We start from the raw sequence: 14,627 nt of genomic DNA on the forward strand, positions 1-14,627 counted from the left end.
ATCCCAGTAACACAGCCACCGTCCTCACGCAACCCTCCAAACCAAAAATCGGTTAGGGAAATGCCAGACATCGCATTAAAGAAAATTAATAAAGAAATTTTAGCACGCAGAATAGCAGGCCCATTTACAGTTCCCCCCCTGCAGGACTTGCACATATCTCCCTTGGGCGTAGTTCCAAAGAAGACCCCAGGGGAGTACCGCTTGATACATAATTTATCACACCCAAAAGGTTCCTCAGTCAATGATGGGATCCCTCATGATCTGTGCTCAGTAAAGTATGCTTCTTTTGACCAAGCCATTAAGCTAATCCGTAAATTCGGAAAAGGGGCCCTGTTGGCAAAATGTGACATAGAGTCCGCCTTTCGCCTTTTGCCAGTTCACCCACAGGATTTCAAATGGTTGGGCTTCAAGTTTGAAGAAGCATACTTTGTCGATAAGGCTATGCCAATGGGCTGTTCAGTGTCCTGTTCTGCCTTTGAGGCCTTCAGCACCTTTCTGGATTGGGCTTTGCGCTTCAGAACTGGCTTGGAAGGGGTTACTCATTACCTGGATGACTTTCTTTTCGTGGCTAGCGCTAATAATTCGGACTGTGCCTTACTTTTAAGAGCTTTTGCAGAATTGGCAGAGGAATTGGGTGTCCCATTGGCAAAGGACAAGACGGAGGGTCCTGTCTCCACCATCACTTACCTTGGAATTGAATTGGATACCATTGCCCAGACCTCGCGCTTGCCTCAGGAAAAAATGGCTGCTCTAAAAAAGCTAATCCAGGAGTTGCTTCCGCTTAAGAAAGTCACCCTTAAGCAAATCCAGTCATTATTGGGCCATTTGAACTTCGCCTGCCGGGTGGTTTCCCCTGGTCGCCCCTTTTGTGCAAGATTAGCTAGGCTGTCAGCTGGTCTTAAAAAGCCCCATCACAGGGTCCGCCTAAATAAAGGGGTTAAGGCTGATCTTCAAAATTGGCTGCAATTCTTAGAGGAATTTAACGGGGTCTCACTCTGGCAGGACACAATTAGGCTACGTACTGACTTCCAGGTCCAGTCTGATGCGGCAGGCTCATTGGGGTTCGGGGTTTATTTTCGAGGAAAATGGTGCGCCCAGCAGTGGCCTTCTCAATGGAGGGGGAAGCCTATTAAACGCGATCTCACCTTCCTTGAATTCTTTCCCATAGTAGTGGCTGTGCATTTGTGGGCCAGAGAATTCAGAAATCACCAGGTATGCTTTTGGACCGACAACCAAGCTGTGGTGGGTGTTCTCTCTAGGCAATCGTCACGCTCCCCCAGGGTCTCAGCGCTGCTGTGCTCCTTTGTGCTAACGTGCTTAAAACAAAACATCCGTTTCTGCGCGAGATTTATTCCAGGGCTAAATAACGACATTGCGGACGCTTTATCTCGTTTTCAGATGGACCGCTTCCGCTTATTGGCACCGGAGGCCCATCAATTACCGGAACCTTTCCCGGAATACCTCTGGAGCCTTGGGAGTGTGACGTCCTGAAGGGAGTATCAGCTTCAGTTGCCCCCTCCACTTTAAAATCTTATAAAAAAGCATGGGCTGATTTCAGCAATTTTCGGTCTAAGTTAGCGGGGGTGGGTCTCGATGCGCCCCCTGGCAAGCGCGAAGTATTACAATACTTATCGCAATTGTGGAGGATGGGGAGAGCCGCTAGGACCCTTAACATTCATTCAGCGGCAATTTCATTCTTCAGCAAAACCCTGTTCTCGGTGGACCCTTGCGCGGACTTCGTGGTGAGGAAGGCACTGGAGGGTTGGCGTCGGCTTCAGCCACCTAAGCCAGATGACAGGCGCCCCATCACATTCGATTTATTATCAAAAATCCATTCGCTTTTGAGAAAAATTTGCTGGTCCAAATATGAAGCACGGTTATTCTCGTCAGCCTATTCAATTGCATTCTTCGGGGCCCTCAGAATTGGTGAGGTGGTATGGGAAAATCACTCTAACCGGGGCATTAAGATGGAGGACTTGAGATTAAGCCCTTATGAATTATCAATTCTAATTCGTCATTCAAAAACAGATCAGAGAGGGTCCGGTGCCTGGATGCGTTTGCAGGCAACGGGCCATAAGGGCCCGTGCCCAGTAAAAGACACACGCCGTTTCTTGCAGCTCAGACCTCCGTCACCGGGCCCCCTACTGATTCATCAGGATGGATCATTATTGACTCGTCTGCAGTTCACAAGGGTCTTGAGAAAAGCGGTCACAGCATGCGGTCTCTCCCCTTCTAAATTTGCGGCACACTCTTTTCGAATCGGGGCAGCAACAACAGCCATGCATATGGGTTTACCAGTGGAGAGGATAAAAGACCTGGGTCGGTGGAAGTCTAAAGCATACAAGCGCTATTTACGAAACAACATGTGATTACCTCATTTACCTGCTAGCCTGTTCACTTGCACAATGTACTCAGTACCCCTGTCTTGCACCTCTTTCAGGAAGCCGTCGCGTGCGAATCTGGATGGTGGGACATAGCATCATGCACTGGGCCAGGGATCGTGCCTTCCACCGTGGCTTGGGTCGCAACCTCGGGCTGCCTTCTTGGGTTGACGTTGCCTGGCTGGCCAGGAGAGGGATGCGTTGGGATGAGTTCCTCCCTGCGGTGAAGACCAGGGCTGCAGCGCATGGCCCACCTGATGCTTTGGTAGTGCAGCTGGGTGAAAACGATTTGGCTTATCGCAAAGGCGTGGACTTACAGTGGAAAATATTCATGGACTTTGATGAACTGTTGGCTGCTTACCCAAATATGACCATTTTATGGTCTTCGCTGCTGGAGCGGAGTGTCTGGCGTGATTGCAGTTGCCCGGTTGCGGTGAACAGAGCCAGAAAGCTGTTGGAGAAGGCGGTGGCCCGCCGTGTGGTTGCGCTGGGGGGTCGGATCATTGCTCACCCCGCTATAAAATTCAACGAGACGGCTTTGTACAGGAAGGATGGTGTACACTTATCAGATGCGGGAAATGATGTGTGGTTAGCGGATATTATACTAGGTATTAGATATTGGTTACGGGTGTGAGGGTATTGGCGGCGAGCCAAATGTTTTGGCTCGATTGGCGGTTAGGCATTGGATAAGGTCAGGAAGGTTAGGAGGTGGGGGGGGAGGACGGGCCAACACCTCCCCCCAAGTGCTGAAGGGTACTTCGTAAAGGAGTCCGGGGGGCGTGTCCGTGTCCGGAGCCGTGGGTGGTGAGGGCCTAAGGCACGCCCCAGATCGGTGATCACAGGGTGAGTCCTTAGCTGATGTGCAGCAGCAAGGGCTCACTCAACAGTGGTTATCCCTTCCTGGACTGCCAGCACGTCGTACTGGAGTCGGATATAGTCTAGTTAGATCCAATGCCTAAAGCCAATACCGCTCAACATCCGGAACCAATAAAGTTGTGGCCTTTCATTCTCCACTTTAACCTTATCTATGGTGTCCTGTGTCTTTATTCACGGGAGGGATTGGGATATCGACATGCAAAGCCCCTTCCGCCCCTTAGAAAGGAGGGGGGGTTGCAGTGGAGCACGAGCCCTCCACGTGCACAGGGGATGCTTGCATCCCCTGGTGCTATTGGGGGAGCTCTGGGGGCGGTGCCCAGCCGGCTGGCCAACCGGCGCAGCCGGCTAGGGCGTGCCCACTGCACTTAAGTGGGTCCGCAGCCAGAGCTCGCCCTCTTTTCCCTGCGCTCCTGATCGATCAGCTTTCCCCTTCCCACCCTCCCTCTAGGTTAGGTTTGCCTTGACCTTGCTATGGACCACGGTTGGTCGCCGTTGAGGGGCCAGGTAGGAATTTTTCCACCTGGCAAATTGGCTCCGCCTTGTGGTTTTTCGCCTACCTCGTAGCAATTCGTCACAACTTTGGTTTGGCGGTTAGGCATTGGATAAGGTCAGGAAGGTTAGGAGGTGGGGGGGGAGGACGGGCCAACACCTCCCCCCAAGTGCTGAAGGGTACTTCGTAAAGGAGTCCGGGGGGCGTGTCCGTGTCCGGAGCCGTGGGTGGTGAGGGCCTAAGGCACGCCCCAGATCGGTGATCACAGGGTGAGTCCTTAGCTGATGTGCAGCAGCAAGGGCTCACTCAACAGTGGTTATCCCTTCCTGGACTGCCAGCACGTCGTACTGGAGTCGGATATAGTCTAGTTAGATCCAATGCCTAAAGCCAATACCGCTCAACATCCGGAACCAATAAAGTTGTGGCCTTTCATTCTCCACTTTAACCTTATCTATGGTGTCCTGTGTCTTTATTCACGGGAGGGATTGGGATATCGACATGCAAATGCCGTTTACCTTCCCGCTGGAGCGGTCCCTATTTATCTGCTTGCACTTTGACGTGCTTTTGAACTGCTAGGTGGGCAAGAGCTGGGACCGAGCAACGGGAGCTCACCCCCTGGCAGGGATTCGAACCGCCGACCTTCTGATCAGCAAGCCCTAGACTCTGTGGTTTAACCCACAGCGCCATCTGGGTCCCTTATTCTCTTCCTTAGACGACGGAATTGTTCCTTAGCACAATTCCTGACCATAGTATCTTTATGCCACCATGAAACTTTTTCCCTTTCTAAAAACAAAACTTGGTTTGACTATGGAAAGGAGGCATACAAATAAATGATGGCGATTGTCCCCCACAATGGATTCTGTCCCGTGATAATAGAAAGGGTAAGTCATTGCAGTGTAAATATATAATGTAAGTCATTCCATACTGCAATTCTTTTTTAGAGCACCTTTATTACTGGGGCTGGATCAGAGTTATGGCTTACTTTACAGAATACCAGTTAAGAGTGCTTGGGGGCACTGCAGTTTATTACCACCTGCCAAGCACTCTGCCAAGATCTCCTGCTTTATTTCTGCACATTATCAGATAAAACGTCAAGGTCTCTTGGGTGGTGGTGGAAGAAAGTCAAAATTCTGCGGAAGAGAACAGGCAAGATGGCATGTATGTTAAAAGGGATGCCTAAGAGAGAGAGAAAAATCACAAGAGAACATTGACCATCTCATGGGCATTTGGTGAATGTTTGAAATTATGGAGCTGTAGTGGACATGGATGCTACGAATGGTCTTTGAGGGAGCATGCCTAGCTAGCTCAACTGTCTAGCCCAGGACCTCAGAGGATGACATTCAAGCACAGTGACTTTAACAAGGCTCCTCCGAGAGCACCATATTGACTATTTCTGCATTAATAGGCGTACTTAACATCAGCTAGGTAAACGTTCTACGCTGTTTCCTTAGCTGTGATTCCTGCATTGCAGAGGGTTGGACTAGATGACCCTTTGGGTGTCTTCCAACTCTAAATTCCCATGATTCTATGATTATGGAATCTGTCACTGGGGCAAACTCTAGCCCATCCACATGAGCCTTCAGAGATCAGGCACACTTTTGTTTCTAATAAACTCAGTCCAAATCACGGGCTGTTTCTGCTTATCTCAGTTCCCAGGGCTGATGGAAATTAGAATGGAATATGGACATATGAACCACTGAGATCATCATGTGGATAATAGCACCTTCCTTTCCCCAAAACACGTCTTGTGTTCCTGGTTGAGAGCGATAGCCCCAAGCCAACAGCACAGGGGGAAGCTACCTTCCATAATGGGAAAACTCTAGTTCTGATGGGAGCCATAACTATATTTTGGCCCAAGAAAAAGGTGAAGCACACAAAAAAATCAAATTATGAGAGCTGTTTCTGGTTTCCCGGTCTGGGAAAATACTGGTACATCTTTCGTGTGTGTAGCTTTGCTCTTATACAACTAAGACAGGATGCAGTTTGCTAACTAACCCAGAAAAAGAGGGGTGGGTTTTGTGTAAGAAAGGAAGAAAAAAATCCAGAAGGAATAAAGTAACTGATAATCAATTACATCAAAGAGATAACATTCACAGCTACCCAGGAGCAGAAATTATGCATATTTCTTTGCTAATCTGGAATAATTCACAGGGCTCAGAGGGGATGAACAATCCAGGCAATGCAAGATTGGGCAATGTCATCATGTGTTTATTTATCTCTGTGACATTTACCAGAAATCTTCAATGGAACAGAAAGATTATTAGATACTTAGCCAAGAGTCAATAATGTTCGTATAGATGTATAACACTGATTTCATTCATTGCTGGTACATAAAGTCCGGGGGGGAGGGGAGAGAGAGAGAGAGAGAGAGAGAGAGAGAGAGAGAGAGAGCGCTCAGGGCTAACTCATTTACAGAAACAAACACTAAAAACTATCAAGGAGTGTGTGAATAATTAAAAAAAATAGTGCTGTGGTTTATTGTTCTGTTCTGGTTTTATGTTGGATTAACCCAATTACGGTTTTGTATTCTAAAGATTTTATGGCCATTGTGGCTGCCTTTTTAAAAGGCAGAAAGGTAGAATACAGAGGTTTTAAAGAGGAATGGAATGAATTGTACATTTTAGCTCCTCTGAATAAGTGGAAAACTTATTTGTCAGCATGAAGAACAACATGTGTGACAGTTGAAATGCTTCTTGAATCCCACAATCCTGAAATATGTACTTCTGAAGCAGCTCTACCTTTGAAACCATACTAGGTCCTTGAAGAAAGTTGACTATAATGTTAGTCATGACTTGTCCCAGGAGAGAAAAGTGGAGGGCGCAAGGACCCAGCCCAGAGGTTTCTCTAGTGTTTGGTGGGTGAGTCAGTCTCTTCCACATTTCCCCAAAGCACTGCAGATCAAACTCAGGCATGGAGGTGCAGTTCATATTAACACCTGCCCTTCCCCACTAGAAAAAAAACCTAAACAAATTTAGGGCAAAGAATCATGCAAATCCGATTTCTCTTTGATTGGACATTCACATGAAACATCTGATTCACCAAATATGTTATCTGCATGGTGTGGGAAGAAATTCACACATCTCCTCTACTATACAAACTGAGGTCCAGCTGCCTGAAATTTCTGAATTGGGACCAACCTTGACATTTCTGAAGATGACAGCATAAAGCAAGTATGAGGAACCTCAGGCATGAGGCCCAAATGCCCTAAGGGTGAAAAAGCTTCCCACATAAAGTACAGAGCAACTGATGCTTGCATTTGGACCAGAAATTTGGAGATGTCAGAAATATAAGCTTTAAATGTTCAAATATATAAAAGAGGAGGGAGACAGGTTGTTTTCTGCTGCTCCAGAGAAGCGGACACGGGGCAATGGATTCAAACTACAAGAAAGAAGATTCCACCTAAACATTAGGAAGAACTTCCTGACAGTAAGAGCTGTTTGACAGTGGAATTTGCTGCCAAGGAGTGTGGTGGAGTCTCCTTCTTTGGAGGTCTTTAAGCGGAGGCTTGACAGCCATCTGTCAGGAATGCTTTGATGGTGTTTCCTGCTTGGCAGGGGGTTGGACTGGATGGCCCTTGTGGTCTCTTCCAACTCTATGATTCTATGAAATATAGTCCAGCTCCGTATGGGATAGTTCTTCGGTCATTTGACCCCAATATACCTGTGATTGGGGAAGACTTTCCTCCTCAGTGCAGAAGGATCTTTTGTGATCCTTCATTTACTACGAGATATAGTTGAGTTTCTACTGACAGCTACTCACATCAATGCCTCTCTCCAGACCCCAGAATTCTGCAAGCGATATTCTCTCCCTTGCTTCTAACCACTGTGCTTTTCAGCTAAGTAATAGAATGGATGTGAGCAAATGCTTATCAAGCATCATGCAAAATTTAATGGTAGGGATTATAACCTGCATAATCAATTATCTACGGTAGGTCAAGCTGCAACTGTTGACACAAATCATGTTGGCCTTCTTACTATGTAAATTGATAACTTTACACATCTATTAAAAATAATGTGGCATTCAAAAATATTTCCCTGGGAGGCATGTGTGCTGCTCAGTGACTTTTTAATGCTCCAATTAACGAAGAACAACTAGAAATGCCCAAATAATTCATAGCCAGAAATGCCTATGACCATTGCACATTATCCTTTGTGATGATGACACTGTTGGTAGTCTTTAAGAAACAGATGCATTGGCCTCATGAAAAACTTTCATAAGTATGTGGAGCCTGTGTGTCTTTTAAAGAGCTTGTATATTCTTGGAGAGCTTGTATATTCTTTGGCTGACCGCCGAAGAATTGATGCTTTTGAATTATGGTGCTGGAGGCGACTCTTGAGAGTCCCATGGACTGCAAGATGATCAAACCTATCCATTCTCAAGGAAATCAGCCCTGAATGCTCACTAGAAGGACAGATCCTGAAGTTGAGGCTCCAGTACCTCATGAGAAGAGAAGACTCCCTAGAAAAGACCCTGATGTTGGGAAAGGTGGAGGGCACAAGGAGAAGGGGACGACAGAGGACGAGATGGTAGGACAGTGTTCTCAAAGCGACTAGCATGAGTTTGGCCAAACTGTGAGAGGCAGTGAAAGATAGGCATGCCTGGCGTGCTCTGGTCCATGGGGTCACGAAGAGTCGAACAACTGAACAACAACAACAACATATTCTTGGAAAAATTAAAGTCTTATATTATCATTACCCTGGGCCATACTTTCCATCTTCTGGAGATGAAGCTGGAGATATAAAGTGGGAGAGGGAATTGCCTTTGGGATCAGCCACAGATGTCTCTACTAGTTCAGAAGAACTAGTGTAAGAGGAGACCATTATGTTTAGCCCAAAGGGGGCTCTTCTGCTTCCCTTCTCTGCCTCTGTGGGCTTGAGATCAAAGCCCAAAGTTCAATCAAAGTCTCCTTCACACTGATGGAACTGATGGGTGTAAAGCAGACCGGGTCCCTTGGTTTAAAGAGGCCCCTCTAATGGAAGGTGGAGCTAGCTGCGTAGATGGAGAAGTTGGCGGTTGCTGAAACAACATTCAAGTTCTGCTCTTACTAAGTCTCCAGCCTGAGCTGTCCAAGGTACTACTTAATCTTTAAATACCTGCCTCGCCTCAAGCTAGACTTTGCCCTACTTCATTACATCATGCACTGTTTCCCCAAACCTAAGCCCTGCTGGATCAGACCCAAGGACCATCCAGTCCAGCATCCTCTCACGGTGGTCAACCATGGGAAGCCAAAAAGCAGGAGTTGAGTGCAACAGCATTCTCCCCATTTGTTTCCCAGAAACTGGTATTCAGGTGCAACACTGCAGGTGGCAGTCATACGTCGCTTTCTCCTCCATTAATTTGCCTATAAAACAGAAGAACATCTAGAAGGTGGAAGACAGCACAGACTGGATACTGCACTACTGGCACTGAAAAAGACTCTCAAGTGCTGGGACTCCCGAATGCACAGAGCCTGCCACACATTCAAATGTCTACAGACAATTGTGTGCATCATGTGGTTATTCCAGGTAAAAGACCCAACAGCAGGAGTAGTACCTAAAGCATGGCCCAGCTCCGTTGCCATCACAGATATTTACTAAACAAGAGTAATGCATGAATAGGGCTTAAATGTCACCAGCTCCTTGCATCCATTGTACCCAAGAAAGGACACATGGAAGATCAGCCTTGTCCCAATCAGGCACCCATACTTGTATACAATTCATCACTTCATTCTCTTACCATCAATCTGATCTCCTCCTCTCCCTTTCCCCACCACAATTTGTAAGCCAGAGTGTTTCTGTACTGCAGCATGCCCCAACCTGGTGTTTCCAGTTGTTGATGGACTACATATCCCATCAGCCCTAGCCAGCATGGTCAGTGGTCAGGGTTAGTGGGAGTTGGAAGAAACCATGTTGGGGGAAGGCTGGTGTGCAGCTTGTGCCACCAACAGTATATTGACTGATGTGAGAAGCTTTGGGAGATATTATTTGCCCCAAACTAGGATAATAACAATGAAACATATTCAAGTTTTATAAATAAAACATATGGGGAATAAAATCTAAAGCAGAAACTATGTGAAGAAACATCTCATAATACTTAACACTACAATATGAGTTGTCAAGTTTTGTTCTTTTATACTTCTAAAAGAATTCTGCAAAAATCTGCAACATAATAGAAGTTCTAACAGCCTAGCAATACATTGGCAAGATTTTCAGGACTTAAGCTCCATCAGCAGTCACAATCAATGGGATTTTCATATAAATATGTAAAGTGAATTCCACTCCAAATACTTAAATTGAAAATGAGGGATTATATCACAATTAATTGCTTTATTTGTGTTGCTAACAAAGTCATCTGGCCTCTGAAGTGCGAAGAACAATTCACTTACCCTTTCCAATGTAATTTCTTCAAATTCATATTCAATCTCTGTTCCATTGACCTAGAAAATAATGACGATATAACAGAGAAATCTATTAATACCTGTGGGAGATAAGGAAGGAAATCCCTGCTTTTATACAAGGACAAGTGTTCTTTCAGCTGTGATGAAACACAGTGTTTCCAAATGAAAAAGTCGGTAATACTTCTTCAACTGGAATAAATGAGGAATGCCATGCATGGGAGAACTGAATGCAGTAGTGGTATTGCCAAGGGGGGGAAAGTGCTCCATTTAAGAGCTGACTGGCAAAGACTTGCAATATTCTGTCGCTCTGACACATAGGAAAAGAAGAGTTTTGCAGGACTCTGACCCCTTGAAAGAGCCATATAATATATAATTCAGGGAATGGTTTACGCAGTCGTTGGCAGGTCCTATAAGCAGATATCCCACCCACCCCATGTGGTGGGAAGAGAAATAAGTTACCAAATTCTTTTGAACAATGTTATCAAGGAAATATTTTGAGCTTCGTTCTAATTTAGATCCTCTTTCATTTATTCCCCCCCCCACCAACCGCTTTGGAAAAAACACGCACCATTTACATCATTGTATCTAACTAAGTTCTGCTCAGAGTAAGAGACCCACTGAAACCAGTCAGCATGACCAAGTGAGAGCCATTCATTTCAATGGATTTGCTCTGAGTGGTACTTAGAAACAACCTATTACCACTAGCATGCTACACATAAACACCACACAGACTGGTTCTCATTTAAAAAGAAAGAAACGTATTCCCCCCTTTTCTCAAAGCATCTTTTCCTGTGTCATGAAATCATTTCCAACCTTTCCAAAAGATATCTCAAGCCAGTTAGCTTCATTCTTACTTCCATGGCAACCAAAGCCATCCTCGGCTCCCTGTAAGTAGCTTTCCGCCCTTTCACAGGGCTAAGTAAATGAAGCATGCCTATACTTCTTTTCCTAACAGTTTGAAAAAAGCAATAGCCATCAGCTTCCAAACCATACTATCACAGCCCAACACAAGTTGGTAGGAACTACTTTGAGATAAGCAGCTTAAGGATGGTGGCCCACACTGAGTAGATATGTGGGGAAATGCTCACTTTGGCACAGCAGTGAAGCATTAAAACTAATGCCGCATGGGAACGGCACAAGTTTAGCTGGTTGCCCTTATAGCTCTCGGGTCTCTTCTTCTGCTTAGAGGAGATTACAATATGGGACCCTTCCCCAAAGTGAGGTACCATTTGCTGACTCAGAATTTGCATAGCGCGGTGTGACTCATATCATCTTGCCAACTTTATCTGAAAATAACTATGGGCTCTATCCAACATTCTCTGTCTGCTTAGCGCAAGGGCTCTTGAGCTAGCGGACAGGTGAATTTTAACATTGCGCGGCGGAGAAATCCAATACAAGTCGCACTGTGGGAAACGAGCCCTGCAATAGATTGCACAGTCTACTGTGCAACACAATTACTAGCAACCTGCTTATTATGCATTCTTCGGTGCAACAGCATCCCACTTGCGCAAAACATTCCACCAGCAAAACAAGTATATAATGCTAAGTCACTTTAAGTTAGCACTACAATGAAGCCCACCCTACGGGTGGTATTCTTTTGGAAGCTGAATGTCCGACAGGGCTTCTGCAGCTTCTGATTGTCTGCAGGAGCTTCAGAAGCAGCACTTTGGTTTCGGAAGTCGAACGGACTTCCACAATGGATTCCATTCGACTTCCGATGTACGACTGTATTTCGATCCTAGGTCATTCAGGGATTTCTGTGCAATTTGTAAACGCTTGAATTCAGACCAGAAATGGATTGGCAAATGGATAGGTCTCTGCCACAGGTAATTTGACTCTCAAGAACAAGCCACAGTTCATCTCTTGAAGTCTCCCGCACATTTTCAGGGTCTTGTATGCGTAGGGGAGGGGGGGGGGTCCTTTCAGAAGGGCCCCAGCTTACAAACCTCATTTGTGCACAAATCACACCATGGAGTCCTTTGGATCTAAGCCAACCACTTTAATATCCAGCTTAGATTTTTATCCAACAGGAATGAATCAATCTCTCCTTTTTAGAGAAAAGAAAGGAAAAAGACCCCAAAGCCTCCATTAAGAATTGCAGCTTCCATCTAAACGACCAAGAAAAACAAATAAATCATAGCGAGGAAAGGAAAGGTGCACAAATGTATTCAGCAACATGCTGTTCTCATTTCCTCCTACTGAGATGCTTAATATTTGCTCTTTTCACCTGCCTTGATTTGCAAAGCACAGTACAAATTGTTAAACATTTTTTTTAAAAAAATAGTTAAAACATTCGTACAACAACCTTCTGGTTTTGTAAACTCTTACAGCATGAATATTAAGCAGTACACAAGTATTCTGAGGTTAGCTTGCTTTCTTGTCTTATGGTAATCTACATTTTGCTGTCTTTTCCAGCCTAAGACAACCCTTCTGCCTGCTCCAGGACCACTGCGTTTATTTTAGATCATCGTGGCAGGTGGAAAGTCCAACCTAGATCTCTAGCTAACAAACACCACTCCGTAAGGCTTTTCTTTGCTTCACTGCGTAGAGTCAGGTTTCCTTTGTGTTATTATTAATGCAGCAAAAACGAGCGAGGAAAAAATAACAGAAGGAATTTCTTTTAGGAAACCATCTGGGCTGGGGGTGGGGGGTGGGAAGGTGTATGATGATTATCCAAACTAGTCTTCAAATTAACATGAGATCTAACCATAGGTGTGGGCTGAGATTTAGAAATAACTGCATTGGAGCCCCCTGGGAGCTAAGACCAATGGGAGTTCCAAGATATCCCTTTGCTGTGGACAGAGCTAGAGGCAGTATTTTAAATAACAACAACAACAACCCTGCAGGGGAGGATAGAAGGTTCCAGATGATGGAACGTTAGAAGCTGCATTATACTGAGCCAGACCGTTGGTCCATCTAGCTCACTATTGCCTACACCGATTGGCAGAGGCTGTGTTGGGTTTCAGGCAGGGGACCATTCCTGCCTTACCTGGAGATGCCAGAGATCAAACCTTCTGTGGCCTCCAGCATTCCAAACTTCCCAGCTCCCAAACTCACAGTTAACACTCTTAACTCAAATCACAGTGGGCTGCATCCAGACTCAGACCTACTTAGGGTCAGGGCCGTCTTTAGCATATGTGCCGCCGGGGTGCAAAGATCCGCCCAGCACCCCCCAAATTTAGTTTAGCCCCCAAATTAACTTTATTATGCTTATGACAGACACCACGCTTACGCCTTATCTCTTGTTTACAAAAGAAGGGAGGAAAAATAAAGAGAAGTGTACTGCTGTGGGGTGGCTCCAGGAGGGGTTGGCAATGCTCTGGTGCCCAGCACCAGCCAACAGGCGGCCAGCAGGAGTAGTAGCCGCAGCAGCAGCACAGCCAGGGCCCCCCTCCGAGCAGCCCCATCCATGCCAAGCTCCAGGCAGGTCCAGTGTGGTGGTGCGGCAATCCTAGCCAGTGGGCACCCGAGAGGGGTGCACGGAACTCAAGGGGGTGGCCAGGTGCCAGGAGGGGCTCTATGTTTGGGAGGATGGGGGGAGGCTGGTGAGCTGGATCCGGGCGTCCCCCTCAGTGTGCCAGCCAGTGAGCAGCCCAGTGGGAGGCAAGGCGGCAAGTTGGGAGCAGGTCTGCTGAGAGTGGCAGGGTGGGGAGCGGATGGAGAGGGGGCGATCTTGGAGAGCCCGAGTCTCCCAGCAGTCTCCCGGAGGCCAGTTGCCAGTGGGCATCTCCGAAGCCAGCAGCTCCTGCTTCATGGTTTCAGATTGTTTGCCTCCAGCTTGTGCAGAGTCCAGCCAAAAAGGAAAAAGAGGGGTGGGAGGAGTGCGGACACCGGGGGTGGGTGGGGAGGAGGGCGATCTTTTTTTTTGAATGACAAGCTTAGGCGGCTTCAGCGGCGGGCGTCTGGCACCCCCCAGAATTTGGCACCCGGGTAGATACATTGAAACACTGGGAATTAACATAATCATTTTAAGTCCTGTTGATTTAAGTGGGCCTGTCCTGAGCATGAATCCAATCGAATTACCGCAATTTTCATAGCCATAATTGTGTTTAACATTATTTTCTCTATGTATATAAAACTTCAGTTATCACACACACACATCTTTACAACAACCTCAGCCAGAATGGCTACGATCATAATAATAAGGCTGTCACATGCATTGCCAGCTATTTATTTGGTAATTAGCAACTATTTGTCTTTCCAGCTCTACCATGAGGCTGAGCGAGGCACATGGCACAGGAAGAGGAAGCTGGGGAGGCAGGGAGTTGCAGCGAGGGATTGGAAAACTGAGTTGCATCTCTGCCTGAAGCTAAAAGCTCAGAAAACAGCGGAGGACACTCTCCTGCCATCCGTGTTGAAGAAAGATTCAACTGCCAACCTGGCTGGCTTTTTAATGCAGGATGCAGACATCTCGTCATTCATCCCAAGCAGCAAAATATCCTGGGATGGCACTGACCTTGGAGATGGAGGAAGAATAAACATGGGGCTACAGGAAGGAAATCCA

At 46.4% G+C, this 14,627-nt stretch overlaps 1 protein-coding gene across 24 annotated transcripts in view; it reads right to left on the reverse strand.

The window, feature by feature from the left end:
- DLG2 (discs large MAGUK scaffold protein 2) overlaps window positions 1-14,627 on the reverse strand; it is an 834,734-nt gene that overhangs the window by 235,619 nt on the left and 584,488 nt on the right. For all 24 annotated transcript variants that reach the window (XM_033146043.1, XM_033146049.1, XM_033146050.1 and 21 more), the window contains one exon: window positions 10,112-10,162. In XM_033146043.1, the coding sequence (XP_033001934.1) occupies window positions 10,112-10,162 (51 nt within the window). The remainder of the gene's footprint in view (window positions 1-10,111; window positions 10,163-14,627) is intronic.

The sequence above is a fragment of the Lacerta agilis genome, chromosome 4, assembly GCF_009819535.1.
Source record: "Lacerta agilis isolate rLacAgi1 chromosome 4, rLacAgi1.pri, whole genome shotgun sequence".
Lineage (NCBI taxonomy): Eukaryota > Metazoa > Chordata > Lepidosauria > Squamata > Lacertidae > Lacerta > Lacerta agilis.